Consider the following 18,116-nt stretch of genomic DNA (forward strand, 5'->3'; position numbering starts at 1 on the left):
GTGTGAGCATAGGAGGTATAGTGAGTAAGCTTGCAGATGAAACCAAAATTGAAGGTGTAGTGGACAGCGAAGAAGGTTACCTCAAGAGTACAATGGGATTTTGATCAGATGGGCCAATGGGTTGTGGAGTGGCAGATGGAGTTTAATTTAGATAAATATTAGGTGCTGCATTTTGGAAAAGCAAATCAGAGTGGATCTAATACACGTAATGGTAAAGTCCTGGGGAGTGTTGCTGAACAAAGAGACCTTGGAGTGTAGGTTCATAGTTCCTTGGAAGTGGAGTTGCAGGTAGATAGGATAGTGAAGAAGGTCTTTGGTATACTTTCCTTTATTGGACAGAGCATTGAATATAGAAGTTGGGAGGTCATGCAGCTGCTGTTAGGTCACATTTGGAATACTGCGTGCAAATCTGGTCTCCCTCCTATTGGAAAGATGTTGTGAAACTTGAAAGGGTTCAGAAAAAATTTACAAGGATGTTGCCAAGGTTGGAGGATTTCAGGTACAGGTAGAGGCTGAATAGGCTGTTTCTCTGGAATGTCGAAGGCTGAGTGGTGACCTGATAGAGGTTTATAAAATCATAAGGGGCATGGTTTGGGAAAATAGATAAGTTCTTTTCCCTGGTGTGGGGGTGTCCAGAAGTAGAGGGCATAGGTTTAGGGTGAGAGGGGAAAAAATTAAAAGGGACCTAAGGGGAAATTTTTTCATGCAGAGGGTGGTGCATGTATGGAATGAGCTGGCAGAGGAAGTGGTGGAGGCTGGGACAATTACAACATTTAAAAAGCATCGGGATGGGTATATGAATAGGAAGGATTTCAAAGGATATGGACCAAGCGCTGACAAATGGGATTAGATTGGGTTAGGATATCTGGTCAGCACGGATGAGTTGGACTGAAGGGTCTGTTTCCAGGCTGTACATCTCTATGACATGTCGACAAAAAAGAAGTTGCACATAAATTGTACCTAAAGGGCATGGAGACTGACCACCTTAGTAGCAATTCGTATGGCAACATTGTGACCAATCCAGGTCTACCTGTCTTGTCTGAGGTTAATCACCTAAGATTGACAGTTAACAGATCCACCTTTCTCCTCAGCCAAAAATTGCCCTTGTCAGCCAGTCTAATCCATTTCCCTCATTTCTGCCCCCAAACTTTCTCTTCCCATCCACAATGATGATAGGATCCCCCTCGTCCTCACTTTCCACCGCATCAGCATCTGAAGGATCATAAGCCATAATTTCTGCCATCTTCAGTGGGATGCCACCATTGGACACATGTTCACCTCCCTTGCCAGCATTCCACAGAGACAGTGGTTTATGGGACATCCTGGCCCTTACTTCCTCGACTCCCAATACCACCCCAAACCACCTTCTCGTGCAGATACGAAATGTGAAACACTTGCCCATTTACTTCCTCCCTCCTCACCATCTGAGGTGAAGTGGGAGACAGCACAGGGCAGGGTGACAATAGGCACACGGACACACAAGATGGCCACTGAGCCATAAGTTGTCCACTTGACACACAAGATGGCTGCCAGACCACAATATGGAGAGAGACAGCAGAGCAAACACAGATACTGCCTATGCCACAAGGATGCCAGCACATTGCACTCACAACCTAGTTGATTAGTTTAAGGTGGGTGGGGGAGAGAATACACATGAATAGCATATATTGCCTGAAGTGTCTGGGTCCAGCCAACACTTTTGATAGAAATGCTAACTGTTTGATACAGACTCAATGCAAAGCGCTAATAGCCAGGGCTGCAGTAATCGTCCTTCTCAGGAAGAGCGATTATTACCCATTACTACAGCAATGGACTTCCGCGCAGACATTGAAATTGACAATGTCTGCACTGAAATTTATAATGACCGCGCTGACATTAACAAAGGCTGTGTTGGAACTGACAGTGACTGCACCAATACTATCAATGATTCTGCAATGTTTACAATCAACAAACTATGTTACAAAGACCATAACCTCATCACTGACCTATTATATTACAAAATGTGCAAAAGTATCTTGACATGTGCTCTGGGTGGAGGGAGGACTCGCAGCTGGCCACTGTGCTGTTAGTGTCTCTCTCTCCTCTGAACTCCAGTATTTCAATGTGCAATAAACCCTGTCTTTGAACCCAGACTCTGACTCTGAGGCTGGTGATTTTCCCCACAACAGAGGCTCCAGACACACACTCCAGATGAAGCAGCAGTTTACCTGCTCACCCATTCAATCTAGTCTACTATATTCATTGCTCACAATGTGGTCTACTCATCACTGGGGAAAGTAACCACAGGCTGGTGTCCGCTTTGCAGAACACCTACATTCTGTCCGCAAAAATGATGCTGAGCTTCCAGTTATACAGCAACTTTAACACATTGTGTTTCTTGGCCGACAGTTCTGTCCCACACCGGCTGCAGTGCTCCAGCAAAGCTTAGCAAAAGCTGGAAGAACAGCATCTTATTTTCCGTTTGGAGACCCTGCAACCTTTAGGGCTCAATATCAAACTCAATAATTATAGTTCCTGAACATCATTTTCCACGTGCTTTACCTAACCCCACATTCTAGGCACTATCATCACATGGGCTGCTTTCAGCACAGCCAGCCTGACTTATTGACCTCATTAATAGCTTGTCTTTCTGCCTGACTTACCATTATCCATCCATTCGTTTGCCTAACTGCCTTTATCTCCCTCTACACTTACTGCTTATTCATTTTTACTTCCCTTGTATTCAGCATATATACCCCTCCTAACCTACTTCTAATTCTGAAGAGTCATTAGACTTGAAAGGTTAGCTTTTCTCTCCCACAGATACTGCCTGACTTGTTGGGTTTCTTCAGCAATTTCTGTCTTTATTAAGACATCTAGCTGCATCTCCATACCAACCAGGGTCCGATCCAACAGCACCCTCATTTCATGCTATATCAGTTAGTTGTGCCTTCTTTTAAAACTTGCTGTGTCCCAGTCTTGGTGAGTGCAAGATAAACCTTCAACTTCACATTGCTTCAAAAAAAAACAATGTGTGAGCTCTGTTCTATCAAATAATTGCTTGGTCATTGAGTCTCTACCGTACAGAAAGGCAGTCATCCCGTCTGGACAGCAGCTTTTGCATCCCCCCCCCCCCCCCCCCTTTTTCTCATAGAATCCCTAGTGTGAAAAGAGGCCCTTTGGTCCAACAAGTCCATACCGACCCTGTGAAGAGTATCCCACCCAAACCCACTCCCCACTACCCTATTACTCTACATTTACACCGACCCCTCCGGGTCCTCAAACAAAAAACTCGCCTGGAAGATAGCATTTCTGACAGGGCTGCATTCCAGCTTTCTTCCTTGGACTCGAGTTGCCAATCTTTTGGTATTTATCCCAACACTAACGTCCACTCTCCTTTCAGAGGTCAGTTATGGAGGTGCTGGGAGGAGGAGGGAAGATTTAGGAATCACTGTCGCACCCTCCCCCCTGTAAAATAGTGCCTTTTTAAATAGAGGATGGTCGCACCTCCGAATTCAGCGCCTTCGTCAAAGAGCGGCGGACAACACTGAGGCAACCTTCACGCGCTCATGCAGCGCGAAAGAGGACAGCTCCACACTAACCGACCGACCAACCAACCAACCGAACCTGATGGCCGGAACTGACGCCCCTTCCCGCCTGCCGGAGGCGGGGTCAGAGTGATCGACATCGCCAATGAACAAATGGTGGCGCAGGAATAGGAAGACTCACCCACATAGGGTTTGACAGCCAGCCAATGAGGGGCCCGTGTGGGCAGGGCATAGCTCCATCTGTCATGATTGGTTGAGGAATAGTGTTGGGGGGGTGGGAGGAGTGGGAGAGAGTAGTAGTAACAGTCAGTGGGAGGGGAGATTGCTGTCTTGTGTGGAGATTATTTAAAAAAAAACAGAAAATCTCTCTCCATGTATGTTAACAACATTTAAAGAGGACGCCGTGGGGGTTGGGGGGTGGGGGATAGCTTCGTATTTAACAACTTGTTTTTAAAAAAAATAATAATAATAAAAGGTGCTAGGAGTTTGTGGGAGATTTTTGTTTGAAATATGGAAGAAGGGTCCAGTGAAGGTGACATGTTTACAGTTGAGCACGAGCTGAAGAACGGTAAGAGCGCGAGCCCGAACCCGGGTGCGAGTACTCGTAGCCGGGATGGGGGTGGGGGTGTGGGGGAGAAGCGCGATCCCGTGGTCGTGAAGAAGATGGGGGTGGGAGGATCGGTTTGGGGATTTGGAGATGGGGGGGGGGGGGGGAAGGTGAAAGCGCGATCCCGCTGCCCTGAAGGGGGTGTAAGGCCAATAGGGGGAGCGCGATCGAGTCGGGAGCGCGCGGCCCCTTCAGTCGTCGCCACTCTTGTGTATTCCTCCCACCTTCCCCCCCCCCCCCCCCATTCATGGTTCGAGCGCGATCCCGGCAGCGTCAGCTTGATCTGGATGCGCGTTCCCGGTTCTGCTTCTGCATCCCCCCCATAACGGGATTGAAACCCAGAGCATTGCACCCCCGTGCATCTTAGGATTGGCGGTTTAGAAAATAATACTAATGGTGGCAAGTGCAACTGTGGTGACCCAGTGCATTCAATATTCCACACATCCCTTCTGCAGTGGACACAGAAGTTTGCCAATGCAAACATAATTTGCATCGTTTGAAATGAATGCGGGCTGGGACGCTTGCATGAAAATAAATTGAATTTTTTTTTGCTTTGCAATTGATGGGTGAATGTTTCAATTTAGGTCGCCGTTTTAAGGCTGAAACTGTGACCTGTATGAAATGCCACTGCTGCACTTTGGACAATTGTATATGTTATTTTTGTCCGTTTTAAAAAAAATGTTTGCAACTGTGGGTTTGTTGTGAACCTTCAGTTGCAATTTGGTCTTCTCTATCTCAGATGCTCAGTTGCATTAAAAGTCGTGGGAACTGTCCTGCGCAGGAGTATTCTGCTAATGCTTTTCTATTTGGGTAATCTTTCCGGGGGTGGAGAAGGAAAATACGCAGTTGTTCTTACTACTGGGATTAATAATTATGGATCTCAAAGGTATTTGCAAATTTTTACTGCACCCCCTGCCCTCCCCAGTTGGATTTCTTGTTGCTGCTGTTGTATGGAGTTATCAACCGTGTTCGATTTACAGCCTGCTAATGCACGCTTTCTGGCAACTAACGAATACGTTTATTTTTGGTGACAGAATGTATGTTCATGCGATCTATCTATATATGTTGCATGCCTAAGAATTATGTTAGATGTCCTTTATTAACTTTATTATGAAACGATATCACGTTTTTAAAAGAAAACTAGGTGAACAGATATTTTTTTGTAGGAACAGATGAACTCAATATGCATCTGCAAGAGTATCGATATTTTAACATCAGCTATCTGAAAGACCTTATATATTCCCGTTTGTCGCAGTTAAAACTGGTTTCTTTTTGGAAGAGAAAACCTTTTGCATTTTCGCAAAGCTGTAAAATAAGTGGGAGGGTACGAGAGTTAGACTGAACAGTGATGGACACGATGTAGTAGGAGCAGTTAACACCTCCACTGATGCCATGGCATTAGACCAGGCCCAGTTATCTAACACTTTTACATTATTATTATTTTTGTTGGCCAAAAATATACTCTTATAGTGTATTCCGATTTCTTTGAGTGTCACACTTCGTTGTTATGTTTCGTAGGACTTTACTATGAAAGCCTTTTTATTGCGATCTGTGCATGATCTTTGAGACATTCCAAACAATTTACAGCCAATGAAATACAATGGAAGTATAGCAACTTTTGCAGTTTAAGAAACACAATTGATGTTAAACAACAATGCCCCTCAGCAACCAATAATGGCACTCCTATGCTTTGGAATATTGGATATGTATGGGCTCTATGAGAATGTTCCACTCAAAGTAGAGTTGTGGGATTTTTTAACTTAAGGATAGGTAAGGTCTCACTCTAATGTCTCATCCAAAAACATTGTATGTCTGACAGAATAGAAATGTCAGTCCAGCTTTTGCGTTGATTTTGGCTTGAACCTATAACCTTTAATTGAAAGCGAATATACCACATTAGCACTAAGCACATTTTGAAGGCATGGAATATCAGTTGTGAAACAAAAAAGATGTATCATTTGTTTTGGGAATTGTAATGAGTTGATGCTGAGGCACAATGGCCCATAATTTAATGTAAAAACAGCAAGAACAAAGTGTGGGACAAGAGCTTTCAACTACAAGTTTATTTCTATCCAGATTAAACATGAGTGATGCTTTACATTATGCTACCTGACACAGGATGTCAGTATTTTTGCCTCCCTTCATCCTTCTGACAATCTCATAAAACATTAGTAAATTCAAAGAGGCATGTTAGTGGTTAGCAACTATATACACTTTATCAAATCTTTAAGCATAATCATAGTTATTGAACAAGTATTACGTTAATCTTTTGTGATGCTAAAAAGTTGCTCTTCGGTATTGAATCTGTTATGTAATATTGAGGTCTTGTGGTACAATAAGTAGTGTTTTGATTTAATTTGTTATTATAGTCACGTGTACTGAGATACAGTGAAAAGTATTGGTTTGCATGCAATCCAGACAAATCATACCTTACATAAGTACCTCAGGGTATTAGAACATAATGCAGAAGAATATAGCTACAGAGAAGGTACAGAGAAAGATGAAATCTAATGTATGAGAGGTCCATTCATAAGTCTCATATAACAGCAGGGAAGAAGCTGTTCTTAAATCTGTTGGTATATGTTTTCAAACTTTGTACCTTTTGCCCAATGGAAGAGGGAGGAAGAAAGTATAATCGCGATGGGAGTGATCTTTGATTATGTTGGCTGCTTTCCTGAGGCAGCCTGAAATGTAGATGGAGTCAATGGAAAAAAAGACTGGTTTTCATGATGGACTGGGGTGTGTTCACAGCTCTGTTACTTGTTGCGGTTTAGGGCAGTGCAGTTGTGATGTATCTGGATAGGATGCTTTCTGTGGTGCATGAATTAAAATTGGTAAGAGTCATTGTGGACATGTCAAATTTCTGAGGAAGTAGCAGTGCTGATATGGCCTCTTGACTGCAGCATGGACGTGGATGGACTAAGACAGATTGTTGGTGATATTTACTGCAAGCAACTTGAAGCTCTTGATCATCTCCACCACTTGTCATTGATACAGAAGAGCAGTGTACTGAAGTCAATGACTGGCTCCATCATTTTGCTGACATGGAGGGAGAAATTGTTTTCTTTAAATCATGCCACTAAGCTGTCTGTCCATATCTTTCATGTATTCTGTCTTGTTGTTTGAGATCTGATTTACTACAGTGGTGTCATCAGCAAATTTGTAAATGGAGTTAGACTTGAATTTGGCCACACAGTCTTGAGTGTATAAGGAGTATCTTAAGGGGCTGAGTATGTGGGGCACTGATGTTGAGGATTATTATGGATGAGGTGTTATCGCTATCCTTACTAATTGTAGCTTGCAGGTCAGGAATCCACGCCTCTGAGTGAGAATCTCTGGTTTCAAGATCTACGACAGGAGTTGATGCCAAGAGAGGTGCTTTCAGAATGTGGCCAAATAGGATAATTATCAACCTGAAAATCCTTACAATACAATGGCAACCAAGAGAGATTCCTTATGAGGTATATAATGAAAAGAAGGTTGTAATTTCTGCCTTCACTGTCCACAGACTATAACATGAATGCAAAAGTGCATGTCGCCACAGCACCTGGGACTCCTGGAATAAAATGTTATGATATCACTAGCATGACATAAGATATAGGAGACTAGTCGGCTTCACCATTCAATGAGATAATGGCTGGTCTGTAATCCTAAAATTCACTTTCCTCCTTTCTCATAACCCTTGATTCCTATACTGATTTAAACTCTATCTTGATATTGAATTTTCTTAATGACCCAGCCTCGACAGTCCCCTGCAGTAAAACATTCCACAGAATCATTACCCTCTGGGAGAAAAAAAAGTCCTCATCTCCGTCTTAAATATGCAATCCCTTATTCTGAGATTGTGCTTTCTGGTTCTAGACTATCCCATGGGGGGAACAGCCTTTCCACATCAACTCAAGTCCCCTAAGGATCTTGTATGTTTCTATAAGGTCACCTCTCATTATTCCATATTCCAATGGGCGCAGGCCCACCTTATGCTGTCTCCTCATATGACTGGACATCCATATCTGACACTAGCTGAGTGATCCTTCTCTGGACTACCTCCAATGCAAGTGTATCTTTCCTCAGATAAAGGGCCCATAGCTAGTACCCTTATTGTTCCAGCTTTGATCTGATTGGTGCTTTCTATAGTTTTAGTAAAATCTCCTCCCTAACATACTCCATTCAGTTTGGAATGCTAACCATTGTTCCATTTGACTTTCTTATTAGCGCTGAACTTGAATGCTAGATGTTTGTGATTCTTGGATGAAGACTCCCAAATCCAAATCTGCAATCATTCTCCTTTAAATCATATTCATCTCCTCTATTCTTCCCACCAAAGTGCATAACCTTGCATTTTTCTACATTGCATTCCATCTACCGAGTTGTTGTTCAGTCACTTAGTGTGTTGGTATTCCTCCACTGACTCTTTCTCCTTGCCTTCCCACCTATTTCTGTTTCATTTGCAAACTTGCTATGGTACATTCTCTTTGCTTACCCAAGTCATTAATATTTAGAATCATAGAGTCATACAGCACAGAAACAGTCCCTTCGGTCCAACTTGTTCATGTGTATGGAACGAGCTGCCAGAGGAGACGGGTACAATTACAACATTGAAAAGGCATCAGGATGGATATATGAATTGGAAAGGTTTAGAGGGATACAGGACAGGTGCTGTCAAATGGGACTAGTTGGGATATCTGGCCCACGCAGGCAAATTGGATATGTTGTGAATAATTTTGACCCCAGCACTGGTGCACTAGTAGTTGCAGGCAACCATCCTGAAAATGTCCTCCTTATCTCAACTCTCTGTCTAGTATTAGTCAGCCAATCCTCACTCCATACTAATAAGTTACCATCATCATCATGGGCTCTTATTAAGTAGCCTAATGTGTGGTACCTCATTTAACAATGTCTGAAGATCCATATATGTTACATCCACTGCTTCCCCTTTATCTATCCTTTTTTACCATCTCAAAGAACTCTATTAATTTGTCAGGCATGATTCCCTTCAAGAGGCCATGCTAACTCTGTTTAAACATATTATGTATTTCTGAATGCGCTGCTATGACTTTCATGATAATAAACTCTAACATTTTCCCAATCAGCTGTTAAGCTAACTGACCTAGAGTTACCTGCTTTTGTGTTCTTCACTTTTTAAATAAAGATGTTACATTGGCTGTTTTCCAATCCTCTGGGACTTTTTCAAAACCTAAGAATTTCGAGAATATTATGTTTGGTATATCCACCATCTCTGTAGCTACCTCCTGTAATCTTTGAGGATGCATTCTATCAAGTCCAAGGACTTATCATAGAACATAGAACATTACAGTGTTGAACGGGCCCTTTGGCCATCGATGTTGCGCTGACCTGTGAAACCAATCTAAAGCCCTAACCTACACTATTCCTTTATCATCCGTACGTTTATCCAGTGATCATCTAAATGCCCTTAATGTTGGTGAATCCACTACTGTAGGAGGCTGGGCATTCCACACTCTGACTACTCTCTGAGTAAAGAACCTACCTCTGACATCTGTCTTATATCTATCACCTCTCAATTTAAAGCTGTGTCCTCTTGTGCTAGTCATCACTATAAGGTCCACCCTATTTAATTCTCTGATCATCTTGTATGCCTCTAAGTCACCTCTTAACCTTCTTCTCTCTAACAAAGACAGCCTCAAATCCCTCAGCCTTTCCTCACAAGACCTTCCCTCCATACCAGGCAACATCCTGGTAAATATTCTCTGCAACCTTTCCAATACTTCCACATCCTTCCTATAATGCGACAATCAGAACTGCACGCAAAACTCCAAGTATGGCCACACCTGGGTTTTGTACAGCTGCAACATGACCTCATCACTCCAAAATTCAATGCCTCTACCAATAAAAGCTAATACAATGTACGCCTGCTTAACAACCCTATCAACCTGAGTGGCAACTTTCAGGGATCTATGTACATGGACACCGAGATTTTTCTGTTCATCCACACTACCAATCACCTGATGAAGGAGCAGTGCTTCGAAAGCTAGTGCTTCCAATATAAAACTATTGCACTATAACTTGGTGTTTTGTGATTTTTAACTTTGTACACCCCAGTCCAACACCGGCACCTCCAAATCAAGGATCTTACCATTAGTCCAGTATTCTGTATTCGTGTTACTCCTTCCAAAGTGAATCACCTCACACTTTTCTGCATTAAACTCCATTTGCAACCTCTCACCCCAGCTCTGCAGCTTATCTATGTACCTGTGTAACTTGTGACATCCTTCCGCACTGTCCACAACTCCATTGACCTTTGTGTCATCCGCAAATTTACTAACCCATCCACTAAGCCCTCATCCAGGTCATTTAGAAAAATGATAAACAGCAGTGGCCCCAAAACAGATCCTTGCCGTACATCACTAGTAACTGAACTCAAGGATGAACATTTCCCATCAACCACCATCCTCTGTCTTCTTAGAGCTAGTCAATTTCTGATCCAAATCGCTACATCACTTAATCCCATGCCTCTGTATTTTGTGTAATAGCCTACCATGGGGAACCTTATCAAATACTTTACTCAAATCACACCACATCAACAGCTTTACCCTCATCCACCTGTTTGGTTACCTTCTCAAAAAACTCAATAAGGCACAACCTACCCTCACAAAACTGTGTTGACTATCCCTAATCAAATTATTTCTTATTAGATGATCATAAATCCTATCTCACATAATCCTTTCCAAAACTTTGCCCACAATTGAAGTAATACTCACAGGTCTATAATTACCAGGGTTGTCTCTACTCCCCTTTTTGAACATTTGCTGTCCTCCAGTCTTCTGGCACTATTCCTGTAGACAATGACGACATAAAGACCAAAGCCAAAAGCTCTGCAATGTCTTCCCTAGCTTCCCAGAGAATCCTAGGATAAATCCCATCCGGCCCACGGGACTTATCACAGTTTGCAGAAATGCTAACACCTCCTCCTTATGAACCTCAATCCAATCTAATCTAATACATTGTATCTCAGTTTTCTCCTCGACAACTTTTTTTTTAGTGTGAATACTAACGAAAAATATTCACTTAGCGCCTCTCCTATCTCTTCGGACTTCTCGTATAACTTCCGACTACTGTCCTTGACTGGCCCTAATCTTATCCTCGTCATTCCTTTATTCCTAACATACCTATAGAAAACTTTATGGCTCTTCTTAGCTCTCACTTTAGTCCTTCCTAGCTAACATGTAACTCTCAAGTGCCCTAACTGAGCCTTCACATCTCATCTTTACATAAGTCTGCTTCTTCCTCTTGACAAGTTTCAACATCTTTAGTAAACCACTGTTCCCTCGTTCGACCATTTCATCCCTGCCTGACTGGTACATACTTATCAAGGACACACAGCAGTTGTTCTTTGAACATGCTCCAAATTTCAATTGTGCCCATTCTCTGCACTTTCCTTCCCCATCCAATGCATCTTAAATCTCGCTGAAACACATCATAATTGCCTTTTCCCCAGCTGTGGCTCTTGCCCTGCACTATATATCTATCCCTTTCCATTGCTAAAGTAAACATAACCAAATTGTGGTCACTATCAACAACGTGCTCACCTACCTCCAAATCTAACACCTGGCCTGGTCCATTACACAGTACCAAATCCAATGTGCCCTCGCCTCCTGTTGGCCTATGTACATAATATGTCAGGAAACCTTCCTGCACACATTGGACAAAAACTGACCCATCTAAAGTTCATGAACTATAGTGTTTCCAGTCAATATTTGGAAAGTTAAAGATCCCCATAACAACTACCCTCTTACTTTTGCTTCTATCCTGAATCATCTTTGCATCTACAGCTCTGGAACTCTTTAGAGGCCTACAGAAAATTCCCAACAGGGTGACCTTTCCTGTTTCTAACCTCAGCCCACACTACCTCAGTAGACGATCCTCATCAAACGTTCTTTCTGCCACCGCAGTACTATCCTTGACTAACAATGCCACACCTGCTCATCTTTTGAATTGAATTGAATTTATTGTCAAGTGTACCGAGGCTCAATGAAAAGCTTTGTCTTGTGAGCAATACAGGCAGATCACAGAGTTAAGTAGCATAGATAAGTAAATAATAAGTTAGCAGCAGCAAAAACAAAAAACAGGTACAGGCGAATGTAAGGAGTTTGAGTCCATTCAGTATTCCAACAACAGTCGGGTAGAAACTGTTTCGAAATCGGCTGGTGTGCGTGTGTGTGTTCAGGCCTCTGTACCTTCTCCCCGATGGTAGATGCTGTAGAAAAACATTGCCAGGGTGGGATGGATCTTTGAGAATACTGGAGGCCTTTCCTTGACAGTGGGTCTGGTAGATGGTTTCTATAGATAGGAAGTTGATCTTTGTGATTGTCCGGCCGAGTTCACCACTCTCTGTAACTGTCTCCGATCTTGAATGCTAAAGTTGCCATACCAGGTAATAATACATCCAGACAGAATGCTCTCAATGGCGCACCTATAAAAGTTGGCAAGGGTATTCATTGTCATGCCAAATTTCCTCAGCTGCATGAGGAAGAAGAGACGTTGTTGGGCCTTTGTAACCAGTCCATCCATATGAAGAGTCCAAGAAAGCTTGTTGTGGCTGACCACTCCCAGGAGCTTGACACTGTCCACTCATTCCACCTCTGTGCTGTTAATGTGTAGGGAGGCATGAGTAATATCTAGCCAAAAGTCAATAATGAGTTCTTTGGTTTTGCCGGCATTGAGAGCTAGGTTGTTCTCAGTGCACCATTTTTCCAGGTCTTTCACCTCCCGTGTGATGTCTGTTTCGTCGCCATCTGAGATTCAACTGACTATGGTGGTGTCATCAGCGAATTTGTAAATGGCATTAGTGTGGTATTTGGCCACACAGTCATGAGTATACAGTGAGTACCGTTGGGGGCTGAGTACGCACCCCTGGGGGACTCCAGTGAGGATGAAATATTCTCCTCAATCTTCACTGATTGTGGCCTGTGTGTCAGGAAACATTAAGGTCCAGTTGCAGAGAGTGGGGCTTAGTCTGAGATCAGTAAGTTTAGTAATCCATCTCAAGGGGATAATAGTATTGAAGGCTGAATTGCAGTTAATGAGTAGGATTTTTACGTAGTTATTCTTGGTCTCAAGATGTTCTAGGGAGGAGTAGAAGGGCAAGTGATATGGCACCCGACATGGATCTGTTGGTCCAATATGCAAATTGGAGTGGGTCAAGTTTAGTAGGGAGGCTGGAGTTGATTAATGCCATGACCAATCTTTCAAAGCACTTCATGACCACTGAAGTTAGGGCCACTGGATGGTAATCATTGAGACATGTTGCATGAGCATTCTTAGGCACAGGGATGATGCTGGCCCTCTTGAAACAGGCAGGGACAGTGGCCTGCTGCAGGGAGAGGTTGAACATGTCCGAGAGGATTTCTGCCAGTTGATCTGCGCATGCTCTGAGTGCATGGCCTGGTACTCCTTCTGGTCCCATCGCTTTCCTTGGATTCAAATGAAAGAAAACTGATCTGACCTCTGCAGCAGTGATTGTTGGGATAGGTTCGTCAGGACTTGTCGGAATAGGTGTTACCTCTCCGCTGAAATTCTGCTCAAAGCGAGCATAGAAGGTGTTGAGACGATCTGGGAGGGATGTGTCATTGTCTGCTATCTTGCACTGTCTGTTTTTAGAACCTGTGATGTCATTCAGTCCTTGCCATAGTCACCGGGTGTCTGTCTGGGTCTCTAGTTTGGATCGGTATTGGTCCTTGGCTATCTTAATGGCTCTGCGAAGGTCATACTTGGATTCCTTATATTTGAGTGGGTCTGCTGATCTGAAGGCCTCATGCCTGGCTTTTAGCAGGTTCTGTCTGTTCTGATTCATCCAGGGGTTCCTGTGGGGAACACACAGATTGACTTCCTCGGTATGCAGTCCTCCACACACTTGCTGATAAAGTCTGTGACGGTGGTGGTGTACTTTACCAAGGTACCTGCAGACTGTTTGAACATGGCCCAATCAGCTGATTCCAGACAGCCTTGGGGTTGATCATCTGCCTCTTCCAACCAGCACTGGACCTGTATCCACGAGGGGGTCTCCTACTTGAGCTTTTACCTGTGAGCCAGGAGAAGAAGCACAGCATTCTGGTCGGATTTTCCGAAATGAGGGTAGTGTGGGTGGTGCAGCAGTGGTCTAAAATGTTCGGGCCCCTGGTGGGGCAGGTAATGTTCTGGTGGTACTTGGGCAACACCTTTCTTAGATAGGCCTGATTGAAGTCGCCAGTTACAATAAACAGGGCTTGGGGTGTTCCATCTCCAGGGTGTTGGTGGTGGTGTACTGTACATCCAGAGCTTCGTCAACATTTGCTTGTGGCGGTATGTACACAACAGTTGGTATAGCAGCGGTAAATTTCCGTAGTAGATAGAAGGGGTGGCCTTTGATGGTGAGGAATTCAGGGTTTGGGGAGCAATGGCTGCCCAGGATTGCAATGTTCATGCACTACAAGTTATTGATTAAAAAGGAAACCCCTCTAACCTTTGTCTTACCTGAAGATACTGTATGGTCCATACGATGGATAGAAAAACCATCAGCTTGAAGTGTGCAGTCGGGAATGGACCACTTTCCCTGATCTTACTGAAACATCTAAACCCTAGAACCTGCAGCAAGCATTCCTGTTTCTGCTCTATCTATGCCTCCAAAATGGCCACAACATCGAAGTCCCAGGTACCAACCCACGCTGCAAGTTCACCCACTTTCGGCTGGATGCTCCTGGTTTTGAAGCTTTTATCTATAAAACCTTCCTGCCTACCAGTACACTCCTGTGACCTTAAACCCTTATTCATGACTTCACATTTCTCAACCTTCTGTACACTGGAGCTACAATTCAAGTTTCCACCCCCCTGCTGAATTAGCTTAAACCCTCCCGAAGAGCATTAGCAAATTTTTCCCCCAGGGTATTAGTACTCCTCTGGTTCAGTGTAGACCATCCCGTTTGTAGAGGTCCCATCCACCTCAGAGTTAACCCCAGTTATCCAGGTATCTGAATTCCTCCCTCCTGCACCATCCCTGTAGCCACGTGTTCAACTGCTATCTCTCCCTATTCCTCACCTCACTCTCATGTGGCATGCATAACAAACCACAGATAAAACTCTGTTTGTTCTCGCTCTAAGCTTCCACCCTAGCTTCCTAAATTTCTGCCTTACATCCCCATCCCTTTTCCTGCCTATGTTGTTGGTGCCTTAATGGACCACGACTTGGGGCTGCTCCCCCTCCCCTTTTAAGGATCCCAAAAATACTATCCGAGACATCATGGACCCTGGTACCTGGGAGGCAACACACCAACCGCGAATCTCTTTTGTTTCCACAGAACCTCCAAACTATCTCCTTCACAATGGAGTCCCCAGTAACTAATGTGGTACTCCTCTTCCCCCATTCCCTTCTCAGCAACAGGGACGGTCTCTGTGCCAGAGACCTGTACTCATGGCTTATCCTTGGTAATTCATTCCTCCAAGCAGCATCCAAAATGGTACACTTGTTATGCAGGGGAACGGTCACAGGGGATCCCAGCACTGACTGCTTCTTACCCCTTCTAACAGTCATCCAAGCATCTTCATTTCTGGGAGTAACTAACTCCCTGTAGCTTTTATCTATAACACTCTCTGCCTCCTGAGGATCTTGAGTTCATCCAGTTCCAGTTCCAGCTCCAGTTCCCTAACTCGGGTTTTAAGGTGCTGGTATGGGAATGCAGGTTTTCTCAGCTGGGACACTAATGGTGTCTCTCACCTCAAACATCCCACAGGAAGAACATTAGACAATAGGTGCAGGAGTAGGCCTTTCAGCCCTTCGAGCCTGCACCGCCATTCAATATGATCAAGGCTGATCATTCCTAATCAGTGGCAGAGCATTCCACACAGCCACCACTCTCTGGGTGAAGAAGTTTCTCCTCATCTCTGTCCTAAATGGTCTACCCCGTATTTTTAAGCTGCACCCCAAGCCCTGTTTTAACATTGCACTGCCATCACTGCTTAGTTCCCTTACTAAGAAACAAAAGTCTTTTGTTAGTTTTCCTAGCACTTTTTCTGTAGTCATAGTTACTTGTATTTCCTCTCCTCGTTTTCCCCCTTGAATATTTAGTAATTTTGGAAAGTGTCTTCTATTGCTAAGACTGACTTAAAACATTTGTTCAACCACCACCACCTCTTTCCCTCCCCCCCCCTTGCCATTTTCTGGTTTCCCCAGTATTTCTTACCCAGCCTAATTTTCTAAGGACTTAGTTTCACTTTAGCGTCTCTAAACATTTTTTAATTTAAGGAAGCTCTTGCTGTCTATCTTGATATTATTTGCAAGTTTACCCTGGAAGTTTATTTTCTCCCTCTTTATTATTTTATTAGTTATCTTCTGTTACTTTTTAGATGTTCCCAATCTGTAAGAATAATTGGGTAGTTATGGTAAGGGATTTTAACTTTCCAAATATAGACTAGACTGCCATAGTGTTATAGGTTTAGATGGAGAGGAATTTCTTAAGTGCATACAAGACAATTTTCTGATTCATTATGTGGATGTACCTACTAGAGAAGGTCCGCAAAACTTGACCTACTCTTGGAAAATAAGGCAGGGTAGGTGACTGAGGTGTCAGTGGGGGAGCACTTTAGGGCCAGCGACCATAATTACATTCGTTTTAAAATCGTGATGGAAAAGGATAGACCAGATCTAAAAGTTGAAGTTCTAAATTGGAGAAAGGCCAATTTTGACGTTATTAGGCAAGAACTTTCGAAAGCTGATTGGAGGCAGATGTCCGCAGGTAAAGGGATACCTGGAAAATGGGAAGCCTTCAGAAATGAGATAACGAGAATCCAGAGAAAGTATATTCCTGTCAGGGTGAAAGGGAAGGCTGGTAGGTATAGGGAATGCTGGATGACGAAAGAAATTGAGGGTTTGGTTAAGAAAAAGAAGGAAGCACATGTCAGGTATAGACAGGATAGATTGAGTGAATCCTTAGAAGAGTATAAAGGCAGTAGGAGTATACTTAAGAGGGAAATCAGGAGGGCAAACAGGGGATATGAGATAGCTTTGGCAAATAGAATTAAGGAGAATCCAAAGGGTTTTTACAACTATATTAAGGACAAAATGGTATAGGGAGAGAATAGGGCCCCTCAAAGATCAGCAAGGCGGCCTTTGTGTGGAGCCACAGAAAATGGGGAAGATACTAAATGAATATTTTGCATCAGTATTTACTGTGGAAAAGGATATGGAAGATATAGACTGTAGGGAAATAGATGGTGACATCTTGCAAAATGTCCAGATTACAGAGGAGAAAGTGCTGGATGTCTTGAAATGGTTAAAAGTGAATAAATCCCAGGACCTGATCAGGTGTACCCAAGAACTCTGAGGGAAACTAGAGAAATGATTGCTGGGCCTCTTGTTGAGATATCTGTATCATCGATAGTCACAGGTGAGGTGCCGGAAAACTGGAGGTTGGCAAATATGGTGCCACTGTTTAAGAACGGCGGTAAAGGCAAGCCAAGGAACTATAGACCAGTGACCCTGACCTTGGTGGTGGGCAAATTGTTGGAGGTAATCCAGAGGGACAGGGTGTACATGTATTTGGAAAGGCAAGGACTGATTAGGGATAGTCAACATGGCTTTGTGCGTGAGAAATCATGTCTCACAAATTTGATTGAATTTTTTGAAGAAGTAAAAAAAGAGGACTGATGAGGGCAGAGCGGTAGATGTGATCTGTATGGACTTCAGTAAGGCATTCGACAAGGTTCCCCATGGGAGACTGATTAGCAAGGTTAGATCTCATGGAATACAGGGAGAACTAGCCATTCGGATACAGAACTGGATCAAAGGTAGAAGACAGAGGGTGGTGGTGGAGGGTTGTTTTTCAGACTGGAGGCCTGTGACAAGTGGAGTGCCATAAGGATCGGTGCTGGATCCTCTACTTTTTGTCATTTACATAAATGATTTGGATGCGAGCATAAGAGGTACAGTTAGTAAGTTTGCAGATGACATCAAAATTGGAGGTGTAGTGGACAGC

General features: G+C 43.5%; 2 protein-coding genes across 13 annotated transcripts in view; one reads left to right on the forward strand and one right to left on the reverse strand.

Moving 5' to 3' along the window:
- The window catches only part of dglucy (D-glutamate cyclase), a 138,744-nt gene extending 135,101 nt beyond the window's left edge, over positions 1-3,643 (reverse strand). For 8 of the 10 annotated variants that reach the window (XM_072568062.1, XM_072568063.1, XM_072568070.1 and 5 more), the window contains exon 1: positions 3,487-3,643. The gene's annotated coding sequence lies outside the window, so the exon portion shown is untranslated. The other 2 variants (XM_072568064.1, XM_072568061.1) reach the window with 1 other exon arrangement.
- Positions 3,644-3,850: 207 nt separating this feature from the next.
- The window catches only part of rps6ka5 (ribosomal protein S6 kinase, polypeptide 5), a 252,857-nt gene continuing 238,591 nt past the window's right edge, over positions 3,851-18,116 (forward strand). For 2 of the 3 annotated variants that reach the window (XM_072568072.1, XM_072568075.1), the window contains exon 1: positions 3,851-4,095. In XM_072568072.1, the coding sequence (XP_072424173.1) occupies positions 4,038-4,095 (58 nt within the window). In that variant the 5' untranslated portion in view covers positions 3,851-4,037. Of the gene's footprint in view, positions 4,096-4,918; positions 5,021-18,116 lie in introns of those variants that run through there. The other variant, XM_072568073.1, reaches the window with a different exon arrangement.

This window comes from Chiloscyllium punctatum, chromosome 4 (genome assembly GCF_047496795.1).
Source record: "Chiloscyllium punctatum isolate Juve2018m chromosome 4, sChiPun1.3, whole genome shotgun sequence".
NCBI classification, from domain to species: domain Eukaryota; kingdom Metazoa; phylum Chordata; class Chondrichthyes; order Orectolobiformes; family Hemiscylliidae; genus Chiloscyllium; species Chiloscyllium punctatum.